A 22,168-nucleotide genomic window follows, 5' to 3' on the forward strand; every position below is an offset into this window, starting at 1 on the left:
TGGGATACTATAGTTATTTTAAGTTTTTAAACCAGATTAGTTTAAGTCACAAATTAAATCTCTACTGCTGGATAAAAGCATATTTGCTAAGTGACCTTTAATTTTACCAGAGTACTAGAAAAAGAATGAAATCCAAATGCCTGGTTAACATTATACCTGATGGTCTTTCAATTCTGGGGTGGCTGTGTAATCCAGTTCTTGGCACTGAAATAGAAGGGAGACTCCTGCTGGGTCTTTTCCTTCTGGGATAAAAGGACAGAACCCCACTGGGAGGAAAAAGTGGATTTCATTTCTTTCTCCACTTTCACTAGCCCTGAACTCTTAGATAAATACGGAAACTGAGGAGTACATCTTGCAATCAAAAAGCAGTAAATGGGAGAATAAAATGTCAACATTGAGGATGGTGGTAGAACAGAGACTGGAAGAGCTTGGGTCTTTGATGACATTGTTGTGTCATTGAACTACAACAACCAAGTACCTTCCAAATTTTTATGTTAAGAAAATGATTGCTTAAGCCACCATTAGCTGAACTTTCCGTTATGTGAAGTCAGATGTATTTTTTTTTCTTTTTTTTTCTGAGACAGAGTCTCACTCTGTCGCCCAGGCTGGAGTACAGTGGCACAATCTCCATCCACTCACTGCACCTCCGCCTCTCCAGTTCAAGCGATTCTCCGTGCTTCAGCCTCCGGAGTAGCAGGGAGTACAGGCATGCACCACCACACCCGGCTAATTTTTGTATTTTTGTAGAGATGGGGTTTCACCATGTTAGCCAGGCTGGCCTTGAATTCCTGGCCTCAGGTGATCCACCTGCCTTGGCCTCCCAAACTGCTGGGATTACAGGTGTGAGCCACAGCGCCCAGCCCCAAAGTATTTCAAATGGTTACACCTTGGTTCTCTCTTAAGCTACGAATCACTCAACATTTACTATTGGCTAAGAACTTTAAGATATTATCACTTTTAAGCCTCACAGCAACTCCAGAAACAAGTGTTGTTATTCCCATTTTACATGTGCAGAAACTGAGGCCCATACAAGTTAACTATCTTGTCCTTGGCCATACAGAATTTAGATTGTAAGCCAGGTTCCTTTGATTCTAACCTCAATGCTCTTCATTGCATTGCTATAGTACTGTTATTAACCTCTTGGATGTGTGCAAGTCTAGTTGCTCTGATTAAATTGTGTATCACGCAGGAAGAGCATCTTAGGCTTGTAGGAGTACACCTAGTGGTCTACATTTAGATCATTAGATATTTGAAGAATTAATGGGTTTGCTTGACAAAAAAAAAAAATACAGGATAAACTTTTTTTGTGCTGTTCTGCAAAACCACACGATGCTTTCAATTCACTCCAAAAAAAAAAAAAAAAAAGCCAAATCAATCCACTTTCACATAAGACTTGATAAAAACGTTTTTAATAATAAGGGCTTTGGTGTGTGATAACATTTTTTTTTTCCTCCCTGGTGAAAAGGCAAATGAATACTAGGGTTTTGGTGTAGATGCTTAAGACAACTACATGGACCTATCTTCAAGGATATGGGGTGCTGCTATCTGTCGAGTTGAAAACACAAACGTATCCCTTCCCAGGGTTGTGTGATAGGGTGTATTCTGCGATTTTTTTTTTCTTTTTGGCCAGCATTTACTTGTCAGGTGTTTCAAGGTGTCTAATATCTCCACCACTATGCTATTTGCCCAAAAGGCACAGCTGATGGGCCTCCTGCAATTCCTGTTCCATATTCTCTTCTCTTAGCACTTACTGAATTATTGAAAGCAGTACGGAGGCAGCCACGTTGAGTTTAGAGTCAGGCTCACTGGACCAAAGCTACTGTGTTTTGCCTTTCTCTGTAAAATGAGAAAAGACCTATTTAAAACTGTTCTTATGAGACTTAAATGAGCTGAAATGTAAACCAGTAACAGTTAAGGTAGACAACAAGAACTTATCAAATATCTATGTGCTGCATAGTGAGATAAGTGCCTGGAAAGTAATGATGGCCCCTGTCATCAAGAAGCATACAGTCTACTAAATTACCAGTTTCAATTCTAACTCCTTAGTGGCCAGAAAACGGAGTAAGTTGGAAGATAGTAAAATCTGAAGTCTGGCACCTGGGATCAAGTGCCAGTTCCTCAACTTTACAGATGTAGTGGGTTGAATAGTCTCCAAAAGATATGTGTATGTCCTAACTCCCAGAACACGTGAAAGTGACCTTATTTGGGAAAAGGGCCTTTGCAGATGTGATTAAGGACCTCCAGATGAGATGATCTTGGATTATCCCCGTGAACTCTAAATTCAATGTTCAGTGTCCTAAAAACACACAGAGAAGTGACACAGGCACAGGAGAAGGCCATTAGAAGACAGGCTGAGATTGGAGTCATGCAACAACAAGCCACGGACCGCCTGGAACCATTAGAAGCTGAAGAAGCAAAGCATTCTCCCCTAGAGCCTTCAAAAGGTGCAGGGCTCTGCCAACAGCTTGATTTTGGAATTCTTGCCTCTAGAACTGTTAAAGAATAAAATTCTGTTGCTTGACACGACCAAGTTTGTGGTGTCAGTTTCTTCATCTGGAAAATGGGGCATACATCCTAACCACAATCTTATTTCCTGAAGTACAAAATGGAATAACAGCACTTTCCAGGCACGAGCAGACACTAAAAATGGCAAACATTTATTGAGAGCGTTCCATGCTAATCGCTTTGCAAGTATAACTTAATTATTTCTATTTTATTGATCAGGAAGCCAAAGCTCATAAAAACTGTGTAATTTTCCCAGAGCCACACAGCTAGCATACGGTATTACAATTCAAATCGACTCCACGCTGGACTGCTGAGGAAGTATGCAAATTAACACACTTTAGAAACTTTAGGTACTTCAATATTTGTTCAGGCTACGGGATGCAGGCCTCTTATTAATCGCGCCAGCCAAGTCTCTCCTTCAGCAGCCTGTTCTGCTTCGCAAGAGCTCTCCCTTTCTTTCCAGCACGGAAGCCACAGGGTTAATGACGTCATTTCCCGTGGCCGTTGTCGCGTCCTCTGCCCGACGGATTCTTTCAAGGGCCAAAATCCTCGCGCCTCAAGAGGAGGCATAACAGCAGCGGACCAATAGAAATTCCGAATTTTTGTATTGTCTGGTAAGCTCCACCTGATCTGGTAAGTCTGGTAAGTCCCTCATCCGCCGCGGAAGATGAAAAAAAGCAGCCAGGGGGCGGAGCAAGGCAAGGAAGCGGAAGCGGAAGCGGAAGCGGAGAGGCGGTCGGGATCCGCTGCGCGAGCTGTTTCTGTCCCACGTGTGCGGTGAGTGTGGCAAGCTCAGCGGTCGCTCCTGGGAGGGATTCGCACCCTGCCGGGCGCTGGAAGTCGGGAAGGTCTCCCGGGGCTGTTGTCCACTGGGCAGTCTCCTCTGGCCTCTTTCTGGGCTAGGAGTTTGGGACTGACTGGAGCCTGGCAAGAAGGGCGGGACTCCGACCTCTCCCACCACGTTGCCCTCCGTGCTGGGTTAGACTCCGTGCTGGGTTAGACTGGACTAGCTTCACTCTAGAATCCCAGCCCGTGCTCGGCCTGATCAGCCTGTCTGTGCTGCTTCACAAACACCAACTCCAGTGCTAGGTGGTGTGCCTGAATGTACGCAGATTATAAGTGCAGGGAGGAAACGAACTGGATGCTGAGTTGGGAGATGGTGGAGTCTGAAGAAGTGATCTTTAAGCGGAGATCTGGAAGCTCAGGGAGTACTTCAAGCAGAGGCAATAATGGGCTAAGTTCCTGAGATGGGAGCTAGGAAGGAGTATAGTTAGAGTACTAGATAAAGTTAGCCGGATAGAGTGGTACTAGGTTCTCTAGGGCCTTGAAGGTCATGATGGGAAATTTTTTTTTCTGTGCAATAGGAAAACATTTCCGTTCCTATTACCATGTGTAGAAAACATTGAAGACTTATAAGCAAGTGAGAATTATGAATAGGCCCTGGTTCTCTTTAGAAAATGTATTAAATTTGGAAGCTCAAGAGATTGTATTGGTAATAGTTTGCATTAGGGTGGTGACTTAAGGGGCATTTAAGAGAACTAACTTATGGTTCAGCGTGGCAGACGAGAGAGGAAAATGTCAAGGGTAACTAAGTTTTCTTACTTGAGCAGTAAAGTAGATGATGTGCCATTGGCTGAGATGGAGGACGATAGGGCAGGGAAAAATAGTATATTGTTGTTTGTGGGGCAAACAACAATAACATAAAGAACAACATAGAGAATTATGTTTTGGACATATTAAGGATAAGGTTCCTGTTAGACACATAATTAGAGGTATCAGATAAGCAGTTATACACAAGTTTGGACCCCAAGGAGAGGTTCATAATGGAGACATGATTTGGGAGTACTCAGCATAAAAAGCCAGGAGATTGGATGAGACCACCTAGGGAGAAGTGTGGAGAGAGAAGGGAAGTTCCCTAGGACAAAGATTTGAGGAATGCTAACATTTAGAGGTTGGTCTATAAGAAAATGTCATTTAAACTGAATTTGAAGGATGGGTAGAAATTGTGTTGGTAGAGAGAATGGCTTTAAACTTCAGTATTCTGATAAAGAATAGTGGCTCCTGTGTGGTGGTGATGAGTGGGGTGAATTAAGACCACATTTTGAATGGCTGTGAATACCTGAGTTGGAACTTTTTCCTGAAGGCAGTGGGAAAGCTTTGAAGCTATTGGAGCATGGAAATGACATAAAATAGGTGTGCTAGTGGAAGGTTAATCAGGCAGCAGAAAGTGGATCAAAGCAGATAGGATCTAAACAAAACTGAGCAAGAGGTAACAGGAGCCTGAATGGGGTAACAGAGGGAAAGGAAAAAGGGGGGCCAATTCCAAGAGACACTATGGAATGTGATGATTGATTACGAAGGTACAGGGTTCCCAAGCAAAGCAAATTGCATTTTGCCGAGTGCAAAAAGCAAGACTCAAAAAGTTTCATATTGTATGATTCCATGTATATGAATGCCATTCTGGAAAAGACAAAACAGGAGTGAAAAACCTAATCATTGGCAGTCAGGGAAGAGGGAAGGAGTTGACTACAAAGGAGCTGTACCAGAGGACTTTTTAGAGTGACAGGACTTTTCTGTAAGATACTGTGGTAGTGGATGCGTGACTCTTAGCCATTTGTTGAAGCCCGTAGAATTATACACCAGAAAGAGTAAACTTGACTATATGCACATTTAATAAATCTGCCAGCATTTCTGGGGATGGAATGCAGACTGTGACAAATCAGTTAAACTATATTATAAACATGTAACTTCACTAAAGAGGGTGAGGGGCTGAAGGGCTGATCTAAGTAGCTTTTTTTTTTTTTTTTTTTTTTTTGGCCTGCAGCAGTAATTGCTGCAGGCAGAATACACTGACTTGAATGCTAAAGTTGGCAAGTAAAACTTATGAGGAGGTAGGATGTCTACATATTCTCCAAACATCTTGTCTGAAATGTTTATTAATTGCTATGGTAGTTTAACATTTGAAATAGAGTCTCACTCTGTTGCCCAGGCTGGAGTGTAGTGGCACAATCTCAGCTCGCTGCAGCCTCTGCCTCCTGGGTTCAGGTGATTTTCCTGCCTCAGCCCCCTGAGTAGCTGGGAGTACATGTGTGCACCACGACCATGCCCAGCTAAATTTTGTGTTTTTCGTAGAGATGGGGAGATGGGGTTTGGTCTTGAACTCCTGACCTCAGGTAATCCCCCCGCCTCAGCCTCCCAAAGTGCTGGGATTACAGGTGTGAGCCACCATGCAAGCCTCTAAGTAACTTTGGAAAAGTATTTTGAATGGATACAAAAAAGAATTGTACATCAAAACTGTACTGTCATTCTAAATTTATTTCTCATGGGGTACAGGTTAGCAATTCTGAAACTATGCATGTATAGTAGGGTGGAACATATGTATAAATAAATTGTAGATTGTGGGAAGCAGGTTGCTCACTGTCAGAGAAAGTAGTTACAAATGAGCAAGAGGAGATGCCTAGAATAAAATATGTGGTGCTTGATTAGATTTGGAAACATCAGTATGAGCTTCATGTTATTTTAATAGATATAAAAATAAATATAGGTATGTGCATATGCATAAGTTAACATACATATGTGTGTTTCCTGAATCTGTCTGCTGAAAGGATGTAGAAACAGGGACACCTCAGTGACAACAAGTGTGCCTAGCACTCAGATCTTGGTTTTTAAATACCATTCTTAATGAAAGGAACCAGGATTCCTTAGAGAAGTGGCTGATTTCAGGGCTGGGTTAAGGAAGATACAGAATGAACCTGGAGCTAGTGCCAGGAAATAAGGGTGTGCTTTAAAAAACAAAACAAAACAGTTGGGCCATGTCAAAAAGACACAGAAGCAAGCTGAAAAACTTCCCACTGGCTGGAGCTAGAATTATTTGAGCAACAAAATAACAATGGTATTGGATTATAACCAAGGAATGAAATAAATATCTGAGACTATATGATACAAGTAAATAGATGGAAAAGATGGGACAAGTCTTCCCTACAGAAAAGTTGAGAATAACAAAGGCAAAAGTAATAAGAGAAATAGAAGATCACCATTTAAACGCAGTAATTGCTGCAGGCGAAATCCACTGGCAAATGCTAAAGTTAGCAGGTAAAACTTAGGAGGACATAGAATGTCTACATATTCTCCAAACATCTTGTCTAAAATGTTTATTAATTGCTGTGGTAGTTTAACATATGCCTGGATTCTTTAGTACCCCTCCTTCTGGGAAGTGGAGCTTAATTTTCCTCTGAGTTTGGGCTGGACTTGGTGGCTTGGATCTAATAAAGATGGAAAGGTTAAAGTGGCAACTTTACAGTGGAGAAACCTGGAAAACACTACTTTGACCAAGTGAACACGGTTAACATAAACAGTAATAAGTCATGTTAATGTCATGTACCTCCTGATAGAGTACTACCAGAAGAAAGCTTGACCTCTGGTAGTCTTCCAAAAAATGTGTAACCTTAGCCTAATCATGAGAAAACATCAGGCAAACCCCAAATGAGGAATATTCTATAAAATACAAAGGAGACTTGATGGCCAGATTCAGTGTATCCTGGTACAGAAAGAGGATATTAGTGGAAAAACTGGTAAACTCCAACTCAACTCTGTAGCTTAGTTAATTGTATGTTAACATTAGGGGAAGCTGGGGAAAGGGTGTATGTGAACTGTGTATCTTTTCAACTCTTTTGTAAAGCTAAAATTATTTCAATATAAAAATTAGAACAAACATATGGAGAAAACATGTAAATGAATGGATTCTTAGAAAACTACAGGTGTAGAAGAGCTGAGAGATGCAGGTATGGTTATGATGGCCATAGCCAAGTAATAAATAATATGACCCTTCAGTTCTAAATGCCCTGAGGAAGCTGAGTAATTCAGGGGCTGTCCATTTTTCAAAATCATTAGAAAAGTCTAGATTAGAACAGCGCTTTCCAGAGTACTCCTTGGAACTCTGCTGTTCCCTTGTGATGTTCCAGGAAAAAGTGGTTCAACTGGAGTTGGAAAATCCTGCATCCTTTAGCCTTTGCTTGACAATTGATTGTTTATATTAGCAAATTAAAGAATCTGAAAAGCCTTTTCTTATGGGCTGATTGTTGTCATTTAACTTACTGTTTCCCAAATATATTTTATCCCAGAACCCTTCTTTTCTCTTATGGTAATATCCTGAGAAATTAGTTCTTGAATGGGCAATTCTAATCTAGAAATATCTGGTGTTGTCTAGGGATCCCTAACATCTGTTGTTTACAGTCAGCTTTCAAATGAGTTGATCGTCCAACTTTGGAAAGTGGAGAATGAGCCAAATGGCTTTTGCTCTTGATCTGTTCTGCTGCTTTCAGGGACCTTGGGTAGGTGAGGGGTTATAACTTGTTTATCCTGTGCACCATGGTGTCTCAGTAGCCTATAAAGCGCCTATTAGACAGATTCCTTTCAATGAAATATTAACTATTTCAACATCTTATTTTGGAGTTCACTGCCAATTACTTGGCTGCCTCTAAAACAATCACAAATTAAACACTGGATGCTAATCTTTGTTTTAGCTATGTTGGATTACATAGAAATATTTCAGATAATCTTTATTTTCTTATATTAAATGCATGTAGTGGTACGTGCAGCCTATTGTTTGTTCCTGGCTTTTTAGGCTCTAGGAAATCAAGCGATAATTTTGTCAGTTATTCATCCCCTAGTCTTCCCAGGTTACAAAATGCAAACTCTGATGCTTATTATACTTAGTGTCAACAGTGGTCTATTTTTAGCCAGTACTATTGTGGAAGTGAAGTGATGCCTCCAGATATATCAAACACTGGCCAGGGTGTGTGTTGTTCTTAGTTTTTTTTATTGATACCTTGTTCATTTTCAGTTTTAAAATCTGAGTCAGTGATTGCATAATTGCTGGATTTAAGTAGTTGCCCATCCTATATCTGGCTGATTTGTATTGTATTTGTAGACTGAAGGACTAAATGTGGCAATGACTACATAACAACTCTTATTTGATGAAGAGAACTGCAGTGATTGTTCTTGGTTTTGGTTTTTGTTTTCCAGAGTTGCTGCAATGGAAGTCAAAGGGAAAAAGCAATTCACAGGAAAGAATACAAAGACAGGACAAGAAAAAAACAGATTTCATAAAAATAGTGGTAAGATATGCTTCCCATGTGGGTGTTTGGCTATTATAATTGGGGGATGGGAGGGCATGTAGTAAATTTCAATCTGTATTCATTGGCTAGGATTAGGATTAAAATAGTAGGAAGAAGTATATGTTATTGTGTATGAGATAACATGTTGCTCATGACATTTAGACACTTAAGAAATTGCCAGAATAGTTGAGGAATGCCTTACTCATGAAAGACTCCTTATCTCAGTTGTTGCTGCTGTTGCCTTATTTTATTCACACTAGTTCACCATACGTTTTATTTTAACATTTGATAAATTAGGACTGTTTAATACATACTGCTCATAAGCCAGATACTTTTAGGTTCAGAATTTATAATGGTGATGTCTTTATTATTCCATCAGGTGTCAGTATTGTAAAATAGAAAAGTCAGGGAACTATACAAATGACTAATGTTTCCTTAATGTTAGCCATTACTGTTTGCATCTTATTTGTTAGGTACTAATTTGTAAGCCTTCTTGACCAAAAGTTTTTGTTAAATAATTTTATTATAGGCTTTAAAATTTTATTTTCTTAAAACTAGAAAATTTTTAAATTAACATTTTAGATGTCCTTATGATATACTTTCCAAATTTCAAGAATGTTCATTTTATTCTTAGACTTCTTTTGTTATTGAACTCTTGAAAATTCTGTGTAGACCATCATTAAAGCAGAATACAAAGGTATATAAATAATAGCTCTGCTATATGCTTAAAACTAGAGAAACATACCAAACTGACACCAGTGTTTACCTTTAGTGGCAGAATCATTGGTAGCTTTTATTTTACATTTCTCTACTCTCTAGGTAGTTTTGTTTTTTTTTGTTTTTTTTGTTTTTTTTGGTCATGAACCTGTATTAGTTTTATAATCAAGGAAAGAATTTTTTATTTTTGTTTTGATTGTTTAAATTCAGTTCTACTCAAAAGGCTATATGTTGCATATTTGAGAGTAAGACATGATATTAGGATTAAAGAGTATAATTTTCTGTAATGAATGTAATCCAATAGATAAAAGAGATTTGGGCCCAGAATCATTGAACTTATTATTGTCACTAGATTCTGGTTCTTCAAAGACATTTCCAAGAAAAGTTGCTAAAGAAGGTGGACCTAAAATCACATCTAGGAACTTTGAGAAAAGTATCACCAAACTTGGGAAAAAGGGTGTGAAGCAGTTCAAGAATAAGCAGCAAGGGGACAAATCACCAAAGAACAAATTCCAGCAGGCAAATAAATTCAACAAGAAGAGAAAATTCCAGCCAGATGGTAAAAGCGATGGTAAGTTCTGATTCGTTCAGCATGATCTTTGCAGAGCCCTTGCCCTGCCTGAACCATTGTACCAGGGACTCTGGAGGTGCGTTAGAGACCTCACATTCTTATTCCTTGGCAGGTAACATTTTGGGACAGGTAGATGGCTTAAATAAACAACAAAGCATCTTTCATGCTCACAATTTTCCTCTGGTGCTTAGAGTTTCTTATTTCTTAGCCCTTTTCTGAATTACCTTAGCCATGGAGTTAAGCTAAATTATAATGGCTTTATACAGTGGAACCTCAATAAAACATTTCTTTCTATAAGCTAAAATTTATTCATTCATTGAACGATTATTTGAGTTTTCTATGCATTGTACCAGGAGATAGGGCAAAACACACACAAACACGCGCGCACACACAAAAACAATCAGTAAGGATACAGGCCCCAACTAATCATAGAATCTGGCTTTAAATTATCAGTCTGTCCCCAGCTAAGTGTCAGCCTTGGTTAAGGATGCTTTGGTGAGCAAGAAACATACAGACCCTGCCTTCACAGAGCTTAGCCCAGTCTAATACAATAAACCCATCTGATGGCACAGATCCATAGTAGTTCCAGAGAAGGTGTCGTGCACACATGACAGATTTGATTTTAATTGGTTCAGGACAAGTTGCTCACTGATTGGAAGTATTGGCAGGTCTCCTGCTTGTCTGTTGAAACAAACTGCCCATCTCTGTCACGATGTTCAGTGGGTCATTTCTAACCCAGAGCTTTCCTCTCTATTGTATAACATTCCACTGTTGTGCATTGTTCTGCATTGATCTCAAACAAGCGGTTTCCAGGTTATGTGGATCGTCAGGTCACTACTTTCTTTGCAACATCCTGAGAATTTTTCTGGTGCCTTTTATTCTCTTTTTCGCCAGCACAGCATATGCTAACACTGCTCCTTTGTTGCCAGCTGAGACCACTGGGGATGGTTTTCTCAGTGCCATCCCCTAGTCCTGGTGCTTGCTTTTTACCTTGCCTAAGGGCTGCTTACCAGAGGGACAGCAGCCTTAAGACAAGGAGGTAGGGAGAGAGGAAGGAGGGGAAATGCCATTGTTTCCCATTAGGGCTGTAGGATCTTTTCATGCTCCAGTCTCGATCTTCTCTTTCCATTTTTTCTTTCTCCCTCATCTTCCTCCTCCCCCATTGCCAGTAGCTTCTCTTCCACCTCTCTTTTCTACTTTCTCTTTCCTAGCCTCTCTAATAGATCCCAAATCTTCCTTTCTCTACTGGAGTTTTTGATGCCTGCATTTTAAACACATATACATTAATTTCTCACATTGGTGTGAGAAAAGCCATGATTTCTTTTGCTATGGGAGATACGTTCCTGATATCTCAAAATGGGACTCTTGATTTCATTTTCTCATATTTTTGTATCAGTAACTAGACTGATAGAATAACATGAGAGATTGGTTACTAGACAACCCCCATATTGATAAATGTTCTGCAGCCTAGCATGACATATGTCAAGGTACCCAAATATTTATGGAATTAAATTAGCCCTGGATCAGTTCCTATCCTCTATTGTATAGTAGAGGATACCATATTAATATAATGGTAAATATGCCCCTGTTGCCTATAATCTTTTGTATTACCAGACAGGGAATATATAAGTAAACAATAAAGGAATAATAAATACATTGTAGTATATTGGATAGCCATTAAAAATTATGTTCTTGAGGAATGTTAACTTCTTGAGAAAACATAATCTAATCATATTAAGTGAAGGCAAATTCTGAATTTTTTTCTTTTTTGAGATAGGGTCTCACTTTGTTGCCCAGATTGTGAAGTGCAGTGGCATGATGATGGCTCACTCATCCTCAGCCTCCTGGACTCAAGTGATCCTCCTGCCTCAGCCTCCCAAGTAGCTGGGACTGCAGGCTTGTACCACCACACCCGGCTAATTTTTTAAATTAATTTTTTGTGGAGACGGGGTCTCACTATTTCGCCCAGGCTGATCTCAAACTCCTGACCTCAAGTGATTCTTCTTCCTCAGCCTTCCAAAGTGCTGGGATTACAGGCGTGAGCCACTGCACCCGGCCACATTTTGAGTTTTTAAAGATTAGAACATGCATGGAGAAAAAGCAAGAGGAAAATAATCAGTGGCTATAGCTAGGTTTTGGTTTTATAGGGTTTTTTCTTTTCTTTTTTTTGCATTTTTCCCAGTTTTTTATAGAGAAAGGGAGATAGTTAGAAGTGACTAGTTCCCCCAAAAGATTCCGTGCAGGATACTCATGTAAATAATACCCATTTTAGTAAGTTGTTCTTTGTTTGGCATCATTAGTTCAATTGGTAAGTTACTTGATTTTGAAGACAAAAAAGTGGTGATAGAAAGATATTCAGCTTTCATAGTATCACTCTGTTTGTGGCGAACTTGGAAATTCTGGTTGTTCATTGTCATGACTAAGACAGCAGAGGGTTGCTTCTAGGTTTGAATCCTAATTCTACCACTGCAGGTTGTGTGGCCTCAGATAGAGAACTCAGCTGCTTTGTTCTTTTTCCCCACCATAGAAGGGAGGGTAATATTAATACCTACCTCTTGGAGTTGTTCTAAGAAATAAGTGACTTAATATACAACAGCACTCAGAACAGTGAATTTTCGAAGTTGTCTTTCCTGTTTTCATTTGGACTAATTTTTGTTTTCATTGGAAGTTAGTTATACCTAAAGTCCAATGATCTTAATCTTAAAAAGTAGAATTTTATTTCACAATTGAAAAAGATATTTAAAATATTTTAGTTACTTTTGTAATTCTTTTAATGTCCTTTTCTCTTAATAGATATCCTGTTAGAAGAATTAATGAAGATTTAAATTTAACCAAATGTAAAATGTACAAACTGCTCAGAAAGCAAAGTAAAGTATATATGGGGGATGGTATGTTCCCCTTTCTAGCTTCCAGAATGAGCATTGTTCCTGATTAGTGATTGCCCTTTTTACCTAATTTGTATTGGTTTATGACACTTAGAATGTTAAATGTAATTGAAAATAATTTCTATAATAACTAGAATCAGCAGCCAAGAAGCCCAAATGGGATGACTTCAAAAAGAAGAAGAAAGAACTAAAGCAAAGCAGACAACTCAGTGATAAAACCAACTATGACATTGTTGTTCGGGCAAAGCAGATTTGGGAGATTTTAAGAAGGTAATTCTACCTAAAGATGTCTTTGATAGTCCCTTTGTGACAGTGGAGAAGTCAGTGTACCTTGTAAATAGTGAGATGTCCTAAAATAAATGACATAGCACTTGGGTTATTGAGGGGGTCCTCACGACACCCCAGTAGAGGCATCAGTACTTGAATGTCTGCCTGTTGCAGAAGTGTGTAGAATCATTACGATGGCATCGGGTATGCTTATGAAAATGTATGAGGTTGAAATAAATTTGACATTCTTCCTGAGAGATTTCTGAGAAAACGAAGGACGATTTCTTATCAGCTAGATTTTGAGATACTTCAGTGTTTGTTATCTTAGATTTGTTTCATTATTTTTTTTACTTCTGAAGTTCTGGCTGTTAAGATTTGGATTGATACCTAAAATTATACCTTTTGAGATGAGTTTCTGCCTTTGAGAAAATTACTTTTGTCTGGCTGCTCTGGAATAGTGATTTTAGTGGCAGAGGTTTGCTGCCTTAGAAAAGAAAATCATGCTGAACTTGGAGAAAATGTACTGGTATGGTTTTTAATTTTGTGTGTTTAAAATAACTTCTTTACTTAAACTGTGTTTCCTTCCTCTCCTCATTTGTAGAAAAGACTGTGACAAAGAAAAAAGAGTAAAGTTAATGAGTGATTTGCAGAAGTTGATTCAAGGGAAAATTAAAACTGTAAGTAGGACATACTCATCGTTGCAATTTTAAACAGTTGAAGTTGCCTCACTCTCAGGAGTAGCTGACCATTCATGACAGGTGATCTTGTCATTGTTTCCAGTGTATTTGGCCAAAAGTTTTAAATATCTTCCATAACACTGAACTACATAAAAATTTAAAAGTGAGGGACCTTACTGCTAGGGAGTTTTGAAAAGATTATCAGTTGGCTGTGTCATTTTTTAATAATTCTTAAAATAAGCCAGTGTTCCCTTAAAGTTATCTTGAGAAGTTTATTAGTTCAGTAGTATTTTATAAATGTCTTGTTCTAAACTCCATATAATTTAGTATGTTCTCAGTTGCCAACTTTTTTATATTTGTGATGTGAACATATTACTTCTTTCTTTTCCTCCATGCTTTTATAAACATCATGCAAAGATCTTTAACTAAAATATAATCATTTGAGAATTCTAAAGTAGTTTTCCTTGTTGCTGCTTAATCCTGTTTTGTAATAAATTTCCTGTGACTCTTGTGTATTTGGATTAAAACATAATGGCTTGGAAGACAACAGATTCTCATAGTTTTACGGCACCTGGAGGGGCAGCCTTTGTCAAGTCAGATGCATAGGTCTAACCAGATGCTGTATTACAGTTTGAAGGAAAATAGCAAGTCATCAGCTGCTGCTTTCTTATAAATTCAGCAGGATCTTTTTACGATAGAACTGCCCCCTCAGCTCTGACAATTTATAAATATTTCACTCAGGATTCTTTCTCAACTACCCTGAGGTCACAGCTGCATGACCATGGTCTTAGAAGTGAGTTTGGTATTCAAATCCTGGCTGGGCTGCTTAAAATATGTGTGCCTTTGAACAATAACAATAACCTGTTTATTGATTATTTACTATAGGCTAGGAATTGTGTTAATCAGCACATGCATTGTGTCGTTTACCATATGTCATCATCCCTGTTGTATATTTGATGTATCTGGGACTCAGAGAAGTAAAGATTCTTCCTCGGGGTAACAGAGGTAGCGAGTTCCTTCTCATAACCTTACTTCCCTCATCTGTAAAGTGGGAATAGTAACAGCTCATTCTTACGGTTGCTTTGAGATATAAATAAGCACACTACGTTTAAGGCACTTATGTTGGTTATATAATAGGTGCTCAATATATGCACAAAAACAGCCTTATTTTTTTAAGAGATACTTCAGAGATGTCTTACAAATCTTGAAATTTATGACTTTGATGGAAGTATACAGTCACCTTCTGATTTGTTGGAATTCAAAAACTTTAAAGATAGAGTGAGCAACAAATAAGCGCTTTTGAAGTAGACTGGTACTGCAGCATAGTAAAAAATAATTTTGCATGACGGATGATTAGTGGAGGGTGCTCTAGAAAATTGATCAGTGGGTGCTTCCAACAGTCGTGAGGAGGAATGGGTTAGAGAATCAGATTCAAAACACAACAACTCTTCTAGAAATATAACTGGATATATGTGCAGGAATTATAATGAAAATGTGACAAATGGATGATTAACTTATTATATAATTGCCAGTCTGTATGGATATAGTTGTATTTATTTCTTTAGGAAGACTTTTAGTTTGATCTTATAGGTATACTTCTGGTTGCCAAAGCCAAACATTCTTAGATCACTTATATAAAAATCATACAGTAATAGACCTTTTAAACAGAAATATTTCCCTTTTAGGGATGGTAACTATCAAAGAAATGAGAAGTATAGTCTGTATAGTCATCAGATGGTTTGGTTTGGTTTGGTTTTAATTACAATGAGAGGAGTCTTGCAAAATGTTTAAATTTATCCTTGCCTCAATGTCATTATTAATTGTACCTATCAAATATGGTAGGCCTCAAAACAAAAGAATGTTTTGTGTAATTAAAACAAGTAGTTCTCAGTAATCTAGGTTTGATTTTATCCATGAAGACTACCTTTTTTCTAACAAGAAATTCCAGAAGAGGTCACAATAAATTAATGAGAAACATAACTCTCAAAAGAGAATTAGTGTAACTCAAACTTTTTCCTACAGATTGCATTTGCACATGATTCAACTCGTGTGATCCAGTGTTACATTCAATATGGTAATGAAGAACAGAGAAAACAGGCTTTTGAAGAATTGCGAGGTATTTATTACATACTGAAGATTATGTTATCATTTGCAATAAGTCACTTGTTTTCTCTTAAAATACCCAAGACTGTCCTAGAAAACAATTTTTGTTTAGGTGTGTCTTCTCCAGATCCTTTTTGTTTTTATTTTTTCCTTGCCTGGGACAAATTGAGAATTATTTGTGTTTCCAGGATTGTGCATATATTTAGTTCCTCCCTTTGTTTCCACAGAACTGAAATGAGATCTCAAGTCATTGTAATGTATTTTTGTTTTTCAGATGATTTGGTTGAATTAAGTAAAGCCAAATATTCCAGAAATATTGTTAAGAAATTTCTTATGTATGGGTAAGTTGTTTTATTTATAAAATACGTTTTTTCTTTGTCTTTTGAAGGCATGGTTTCCAACTGTGCTCAGATGCGAGATAGGAAGTCTGTAGTCTTTATGAGTAATAGTAATGGCTCTCAGCAGGTGCTTATGTTGTTTTTAGAGATTATCATCTTAAATACAATTATTGAAATTAATGTAAAATTATGATACTGCCTTCATTCCTAAAAAGATACATGAGAGATGTCTTGCAAATCTCCTTGAAATTTATGACTTTGATGGAGGTATACCCTCACCTTCTGATTAGTTGGCATTCAAAAGTTTTAAAGACAGAGTGAGCAACAAATAAGCACTTTTGAAGTAGACTGGTATTGTAGCATAGTAAAAATAATTTTACATGATGGATGATTTGTGAATGTTTATCTTGAACCTCTGGAAGAAGAGAAATAGAATAATTAACTTGTAATTAGCCACCAGTATTAAGAGGGTAGAGACTGGGGAGGGACAGGTGAGTAGACTGATACAGGGTCAGTGGGTTAGAAAATGTCAGCATGGGAGAATTTCCTAAATTAAGTGGAATTAGTACTTGTCTTGACCAATCTTTTTGAGTGTAATAATGTGCTAGAATATGATAATCAACAACAAAAAGTGTAATATATGCAGTTGACAAAATTTTCAAAAATGTATTCCTAGCTGTAGTTTCCAGCTATTTGATTCTTTTAGAATATAGTTAAAATACTTGTGATTAAGTCCTATCTTCAAAAAGAATCTTAGAATATGATTTTCTATTTCCCTGAATCTTTTATCTTTTTTCCTGCTCTGCTGTTTTTTTCAAGCAGAACAGTTTAATAGGAAATGACATTTATTGAGCATTTACTATGTGCTAGCCACAGCTTCTCAGTGCATGCTAGCTCATTTACTCCTCAGAGTGACACAGATTGATGAGTTGGTCTTGGGAGAAGTAAGTTGTGTTTTATTGTCACCCAGCTTTCTCCTTCTATCATTTATTTTTTCCATGATTGTGTTGCGTTTAGAAGTAAACCACAGATTGCAGAGATAATCAGAAGTTTTAAAGGCCACGTGAGGAAGATGCTGCGGCATGCGGAAGCGTCAGCCATCGTGGAATATGCATACAATGACAAAGCCATTTTGGAGCAGAGGAACATGCTGATGGAAGAGCTCTATGGGAACACGTTTCAGCTTTACAAGGTGACATCTCCAGAAGTCTTTTTCTAGTATTTTTACTTTTTCGATATGCTCTTCCTTAACTTCCAGTGCTCTGTTTTTTGAATGTATTTTTACCTTGGCTGGTTATTTAAGAGACCATCTTATGCCCTTGATTTTCCTTCATGCTTTATTTTGTTTCTGGTATAGTGAGCAAGTTTCTCTTTCTCCAGAGCATTGGCTTTAAATCCCCTTCAATTCAAACTTTTGTTCCTCTCCTGAGTGCTCTGTGTGTAGCGCTTCAATACTTCTATTTTTACAGTCAGACTGAAGGAGAAGACTCCCAATAGTTACCAAAGTTGTGTGACCACCCCCAACCAGCTCTGGCTGAAGTGTGTTGGGCTCTCTGTTGCTAGCTTCTGTGTTTTTTCATGTGCATGCATTGCCCTTCTTCAGATTATATCTGGAGATAAAGGGGAATAGAGAGACCTAACATTGGATAGAGTACAGGGATTGAATCTGAGAATAGTTAGCAGTGGGACTAGCTGGTTACAGAATCTGTTTCAAACCTTGGAACATAAATGCACACATTTGTCTGAAGGGATATGGATTGATTCCCAGGTTGCCTCCATTAGTGAGGTTCAATTCTTGGGTTGAATTTGTTGCTGTACTAATTTTGTTAACAGTTCATTATATTTAATAGGAACAGCCAACTAATTATAAAACATATGGTGGCAAGAATTTGTGAAGTGACTACTTGATCTCATAATTAGGCGAGAGCTAGGTGCTTGGCAAGTAACTATTAGCTGGTTAACTTGGTTGACCTGGCTCTTTAAATGCATTGATAGATACACAGACTGAGAATCAGCTAATCAGGTTACTCCACAAGGATATACAGCAGAGCTTTCATTATGTAAATATGGGAAATCTTAAACTTGTTAAAACTTACTTTAAAATGACTAATTACTTTTCTTTTTCCTGAAGTGAAAAAATTGATTACATTTAGAGGGGTTTTATTTTTTTTTTTGTTTTGTTGCAGTCAGCAGATCACCCAACTCTGGACAAAGTGTTAGAGGTACAGCCAGAAAAATTAGAGCTTATTATGGATGAAATGAAACAGATTCTAACTCCAATGGCCCAAAAGTAAGAAAGTTGTTTTTGTTTTTTTCTTAAGAAATGACATTGAAAGGAGGAAGGTTTTACATAACTGTTGCCCAGAAGGGGTAGATATTTCCTGCTTACAAGTATTAATCTGTCCTAAATAAGAGTGCAGAAGTGTTGGTTTGAAACCATTCTTGGTGCAAAAGGAGATTTCTTTTTCTGATATTGTACCCTATAAAATGATAACTAATATGCATTCGTGATTTATGAGCTTTTTTAAGCAATGAAACATTCCTTCCCCACATAAAATGTTACATGGAAGCCATATATACTAAACAGTTTCACAAATATAATCTGTTATTCAAATTTAGTTGTAGGCAAGGTACAGTGGCTCACGCCTATAATTCTAGCACTTTGGGGAACCAAGGTGGGAGAATCACTTGAGGCCAAGAGTTCAAGACCAGCTGGGGCAATAGCAAGACCCCATCTCTATGAAAAAATAAGAAAATTAGCCAGGCTTTATGGCATGTGTCTATAGTCTTGGCTACTTGGGAGGCTGAGAGGCAGAAGGCTCACTTGGACCCAGGAGGTCAAGGCTGCAGTGAGCCATGGTTGTGCCACTGCATTCCAGCCTAGGCAACAGAGTGAGACCTTGCCTTAAAAAAATAAAAAAAATTTTAAAAATGGATTGTAAGACTTAGAAGGCTGTGCCTGTGCCCTTCATGGCATCTGTCCCATAGTGGAGTGGCTGACCATAGCTTTTTGGACCCGACTGCCTGGGTATGACTCCTGGTTCCTCACTCCGTCCACTATTACTAACTGTAATCTTTGGCACCTTAACCTCTCTGTGCCTCAATTACCATATTTGTAAAATTGGGATAATAATAGTACAGACTTCATAGGAATTTTATGAAGATTAAATGGGTTGGTTGTTCCAAAACACTCAGAATAGTGCTTTGCCCATAAAGGCAGTGTTAGCTTTTGCTGTCTACTTGGATATCGCCTGTGAACTTTAGGTCTTTGATGCCTGACCATCGGCCTCCACTGTACACCTGGATCCACCAAGTGTCACACTAGGGGGTTTGGATTAAGTAGGTATTGTTGCAATTGCTGACAATGTTTGGTTCATTCAGGTTTTAATTCTGCTAAAATTATTTTGTGAAACAGATGGATTGTGAAGGGTGTTAACAGAAATAAAACAACTATTAAAAAAATAGGTCCACATGTGGATTTCTAATCATTATGTCCAGTGCTGGGGAAAAAAATGTAGATGTCCTTATTTAACAGAGCAGAACGTATTTCTTTTTTTTTTTTCTTTTATTATTATTATTATTATTATTATTATTATACTTTAGGTTTTATGGTACATGTGCCCAATGTGCAGGTAAGTTACATATGTATACATGTGCCATGCTGGTGCGCTGCACCCACCAACTCGTCATCTAGCATTAGGTATATCTCCCAATGCTATCCCTCCCCCCTCCCCCCAACCCACAACAGTCCCCGAAGTGTGATGTTCCCCTTCCTGTGTCCATGTGTTCTCATTGTTCAATTCCCACCTATGAGTGAGAATATGCGGTGTTTGGTTTTAGCAGAACGTATTTCAAATGTTGATTTTATGTTTGCCGATTAAATACTAGAAATTTGTACTCTGGTCTTGGTTGTAGATGGCACTAAATCAATTTTACCGTCTAAATTTTTATTTAAGTTTTAGTATTTCTGAAAGATACGGTCTATTTTATGACAAATTATATTCAGTAAAACCATTTCACTCGTTTAGATTACTTTAGGACTTCTGAGATTACCTGTCTTTGTATGATTGTAGTGCCAGATCTGATGTGTCTTTTTGCTTTTTTTTCTGTTTTCAGGGAAGCTGTGATTAAGCACTCATTGGTGCATAAAGTATTCTTGGACTTTTTTACCTGTGCACCCCCCAAACTCAGATCAGTAAGTTCTTGGTTTTTGTTTTTAAACTAAAACATGGAGGAGGAGCAGTGTAGAAATTTGAAAAACTGCTTTGATGTACATTGTCTTTTGGAAATTTTAGAGTTCCTTCCTTATTTAGGGAAGATAATTTACTCAGCTCCCTTTGAACACGTTTGCTAATTCCATTTAGGTTTTATTCCAGTAAACAATAGAATTGACCCTAGTTTTACTAATCACATTAAATTTTTATATCTTAATTATAATCCGGAGAGTATCCACTGGCTAACCTAATCTGAAAATTAACTAACTCGTGGAGGAATATTCAAGCATTCGGATAGTTTTAAATTCAACTGTGCCAATACAAAAAAAAAAAATTAGCTTGGCATTAAAAGGTTAGAGGAGGATACGTTTCTAAAACTAAATGGACCATGAAAACCTGGACTTTATATGATAGAAGAACAGAGTGAAGGTAAATTCCACTGCCCTTCAAGTCAGTCATGGGAATACAAATGAGAATTCATCATTTAGTTCCGTGAACTTTGCTTGCCTCATCGTACAGTGAGCTCATCGTCCATTTGTCCTCATTTTCCAATCACAAGGGATTATGAAAATAATGAGACTGACTTAACAAATACGCCAGACTATACATTCTTTGGAGTTTTGACCCTCTTAAAATTGGCATGCAAAATAATTTCCCGACGGTAGCCACCCACCTAAGCTTATGGTTTGATGACCATAGCAGCACCTTGTCTTTTGGAGATTTCTCTTATTTCCTGAAAAATACAGTATCCCACAGTTCTGAGGCAGGACTGTATGCTCAGAAATGACACAATGATTATTTGAGTATATTCAGTGGTAGAAAGTATCTTTTTAGTGTTGAATGTTTCAGTAACAGCAAAAAATCATTTGGAACTTAGCATGCGTGTAAAGTAGTGAGACAAATTGTCTTTTCTGGTATTGGGGACATTTTCAAAAGAGACTTAAAAAAAAAACCTTTGGGGAAAATGGAAGCATAATTGGAATATATGCATGGCTTTCCATCTGGGTAGCTCTGAAGAGATTCCTAAGTTCAGGTATGTTAGTTGAAACTGCTCTTGAGAGTCATCTTGGGAAGGGATTGTTAGATACTTGAGGCTGAAATTGTTTGTTCCTTATTGATGAAATTAGGCACCTACCCTCTCTTTCCTGGCATGAGGCTTTGTATTTATTTAACGTACATTTTTAAATTGGGAATAGACTAAAATGGAGCTCCGCACTTGTTAGTTGCCAGAACTCATTTACATCCTACGTGCTTAGACTTTGAAAATAGAGGGCCAGGCACGGTGGCTCACGCCTGTAATCCCAGCACTTTGGGAGCCCAAGGTGGGCAGATCACAAGGTCAGTAGTTTGAGACCAGCCTGGCCAATATGGTGAAACCCCGTCTGTACTAAAAATACAAAAATTAGCCGGGGGTGGTGGCGGGCGCCTGTAGCCCCAGCTACTCGGGAGGCTGAGGCAGGAGAATTGCTTGAACCTGGGAGGCGGAGGTTGCAGTGAGCCAAGATGGCAGCACTGCACTCCAGCCTGGGCGACAGAGCGAGACTCCGTCTCCAAAAAAAAAAGAAAATGTAAATAAGAAATTATATACGTGGAAAATGAAGGCTAAAGGTTAAATTAAGCTAAGCTACCTAGTGAGACATTAAATGTTTTTTACTAAAGGGTCATTTTATAGGTGAGGTCTTAGTCTAAATGTTAGTATAGAAATTTTTCATGAGGAAATGTTATGTAAGCATGTTTATGGTAAAGAATATGATTTTTGGTGATAATCCAGTTAA

General features: G+C 38.1%; 1 protein-coding gene across 2 annotated transcripts in view; it reads left to right on the forward strand.

Annotated features, from left to right (window-relative positions):
* The first annotated feature begins 1,630 nt into the window (after positions 1-1,630).
* The window catches only part of PUM3 (pumilio RNA binding family member 3), a 50,595-nt gene continuing 30,057 nt past the window's right edge, over positions 1,631-22,168 (forward strand). The window contains exons 1-10 of one of the 2 annotated variants that reach the window (XM_002819822.5): positions 1,631-3,282; positions 8,530-8,621; positions 9,691-9,909; positions 12,929-13,064; positions 13,663-13,738; positions 15,761-15,854; positions 16,116-16,182; positions 17,197-17,371; positions 18,366-18,469; positions 20,296-20,374. In XM_002819822.5, coding sequence (XP_002819868.4) covers positions 3,173-3,282; positions 8,530-8,621; positions 9,691-9,909; positions 12,929-13,064; positions 13,663-13,738; positions 15,761-15,854; positions 16,116-16,182; positions 17,197-17,371; positions 18,366-18,469; positions 20,296-20,374 — 1,152 coding nt within the window. In that variant the 5' untranslated portion in view covers positions 1,631-3,172. Of the gene's footprint in view, positions 3,283-7,704; positions 7,836-8,529; positions 8,622-9,690; positions 9,910-12,928; positions 13,065-13,662; positions 13,739-15,760; positions 15,855-16,115; positions 16,183-17,196; positions 17,372-18,365; positions 18,470-20,295; positions 20,375-22,168 lie in introns of those variants that run through there. The other variant, XM_024252045.3, reaches the window with a different exon arrangement.

Source organism: Pongo abelii, chromosome 13 (genome assembly GCF_028885655.2).
Source record: "Pongo abelii isolate AG06213 chromosome 13, NHGRI_mPonAbe1-v2.0_pri, whole genome shotgun sequence".
NCBI lineage: Eukaryota > Metazoa > Chordata > Mammalia > Primates > Hominidae > Pongo > Pongo abelii.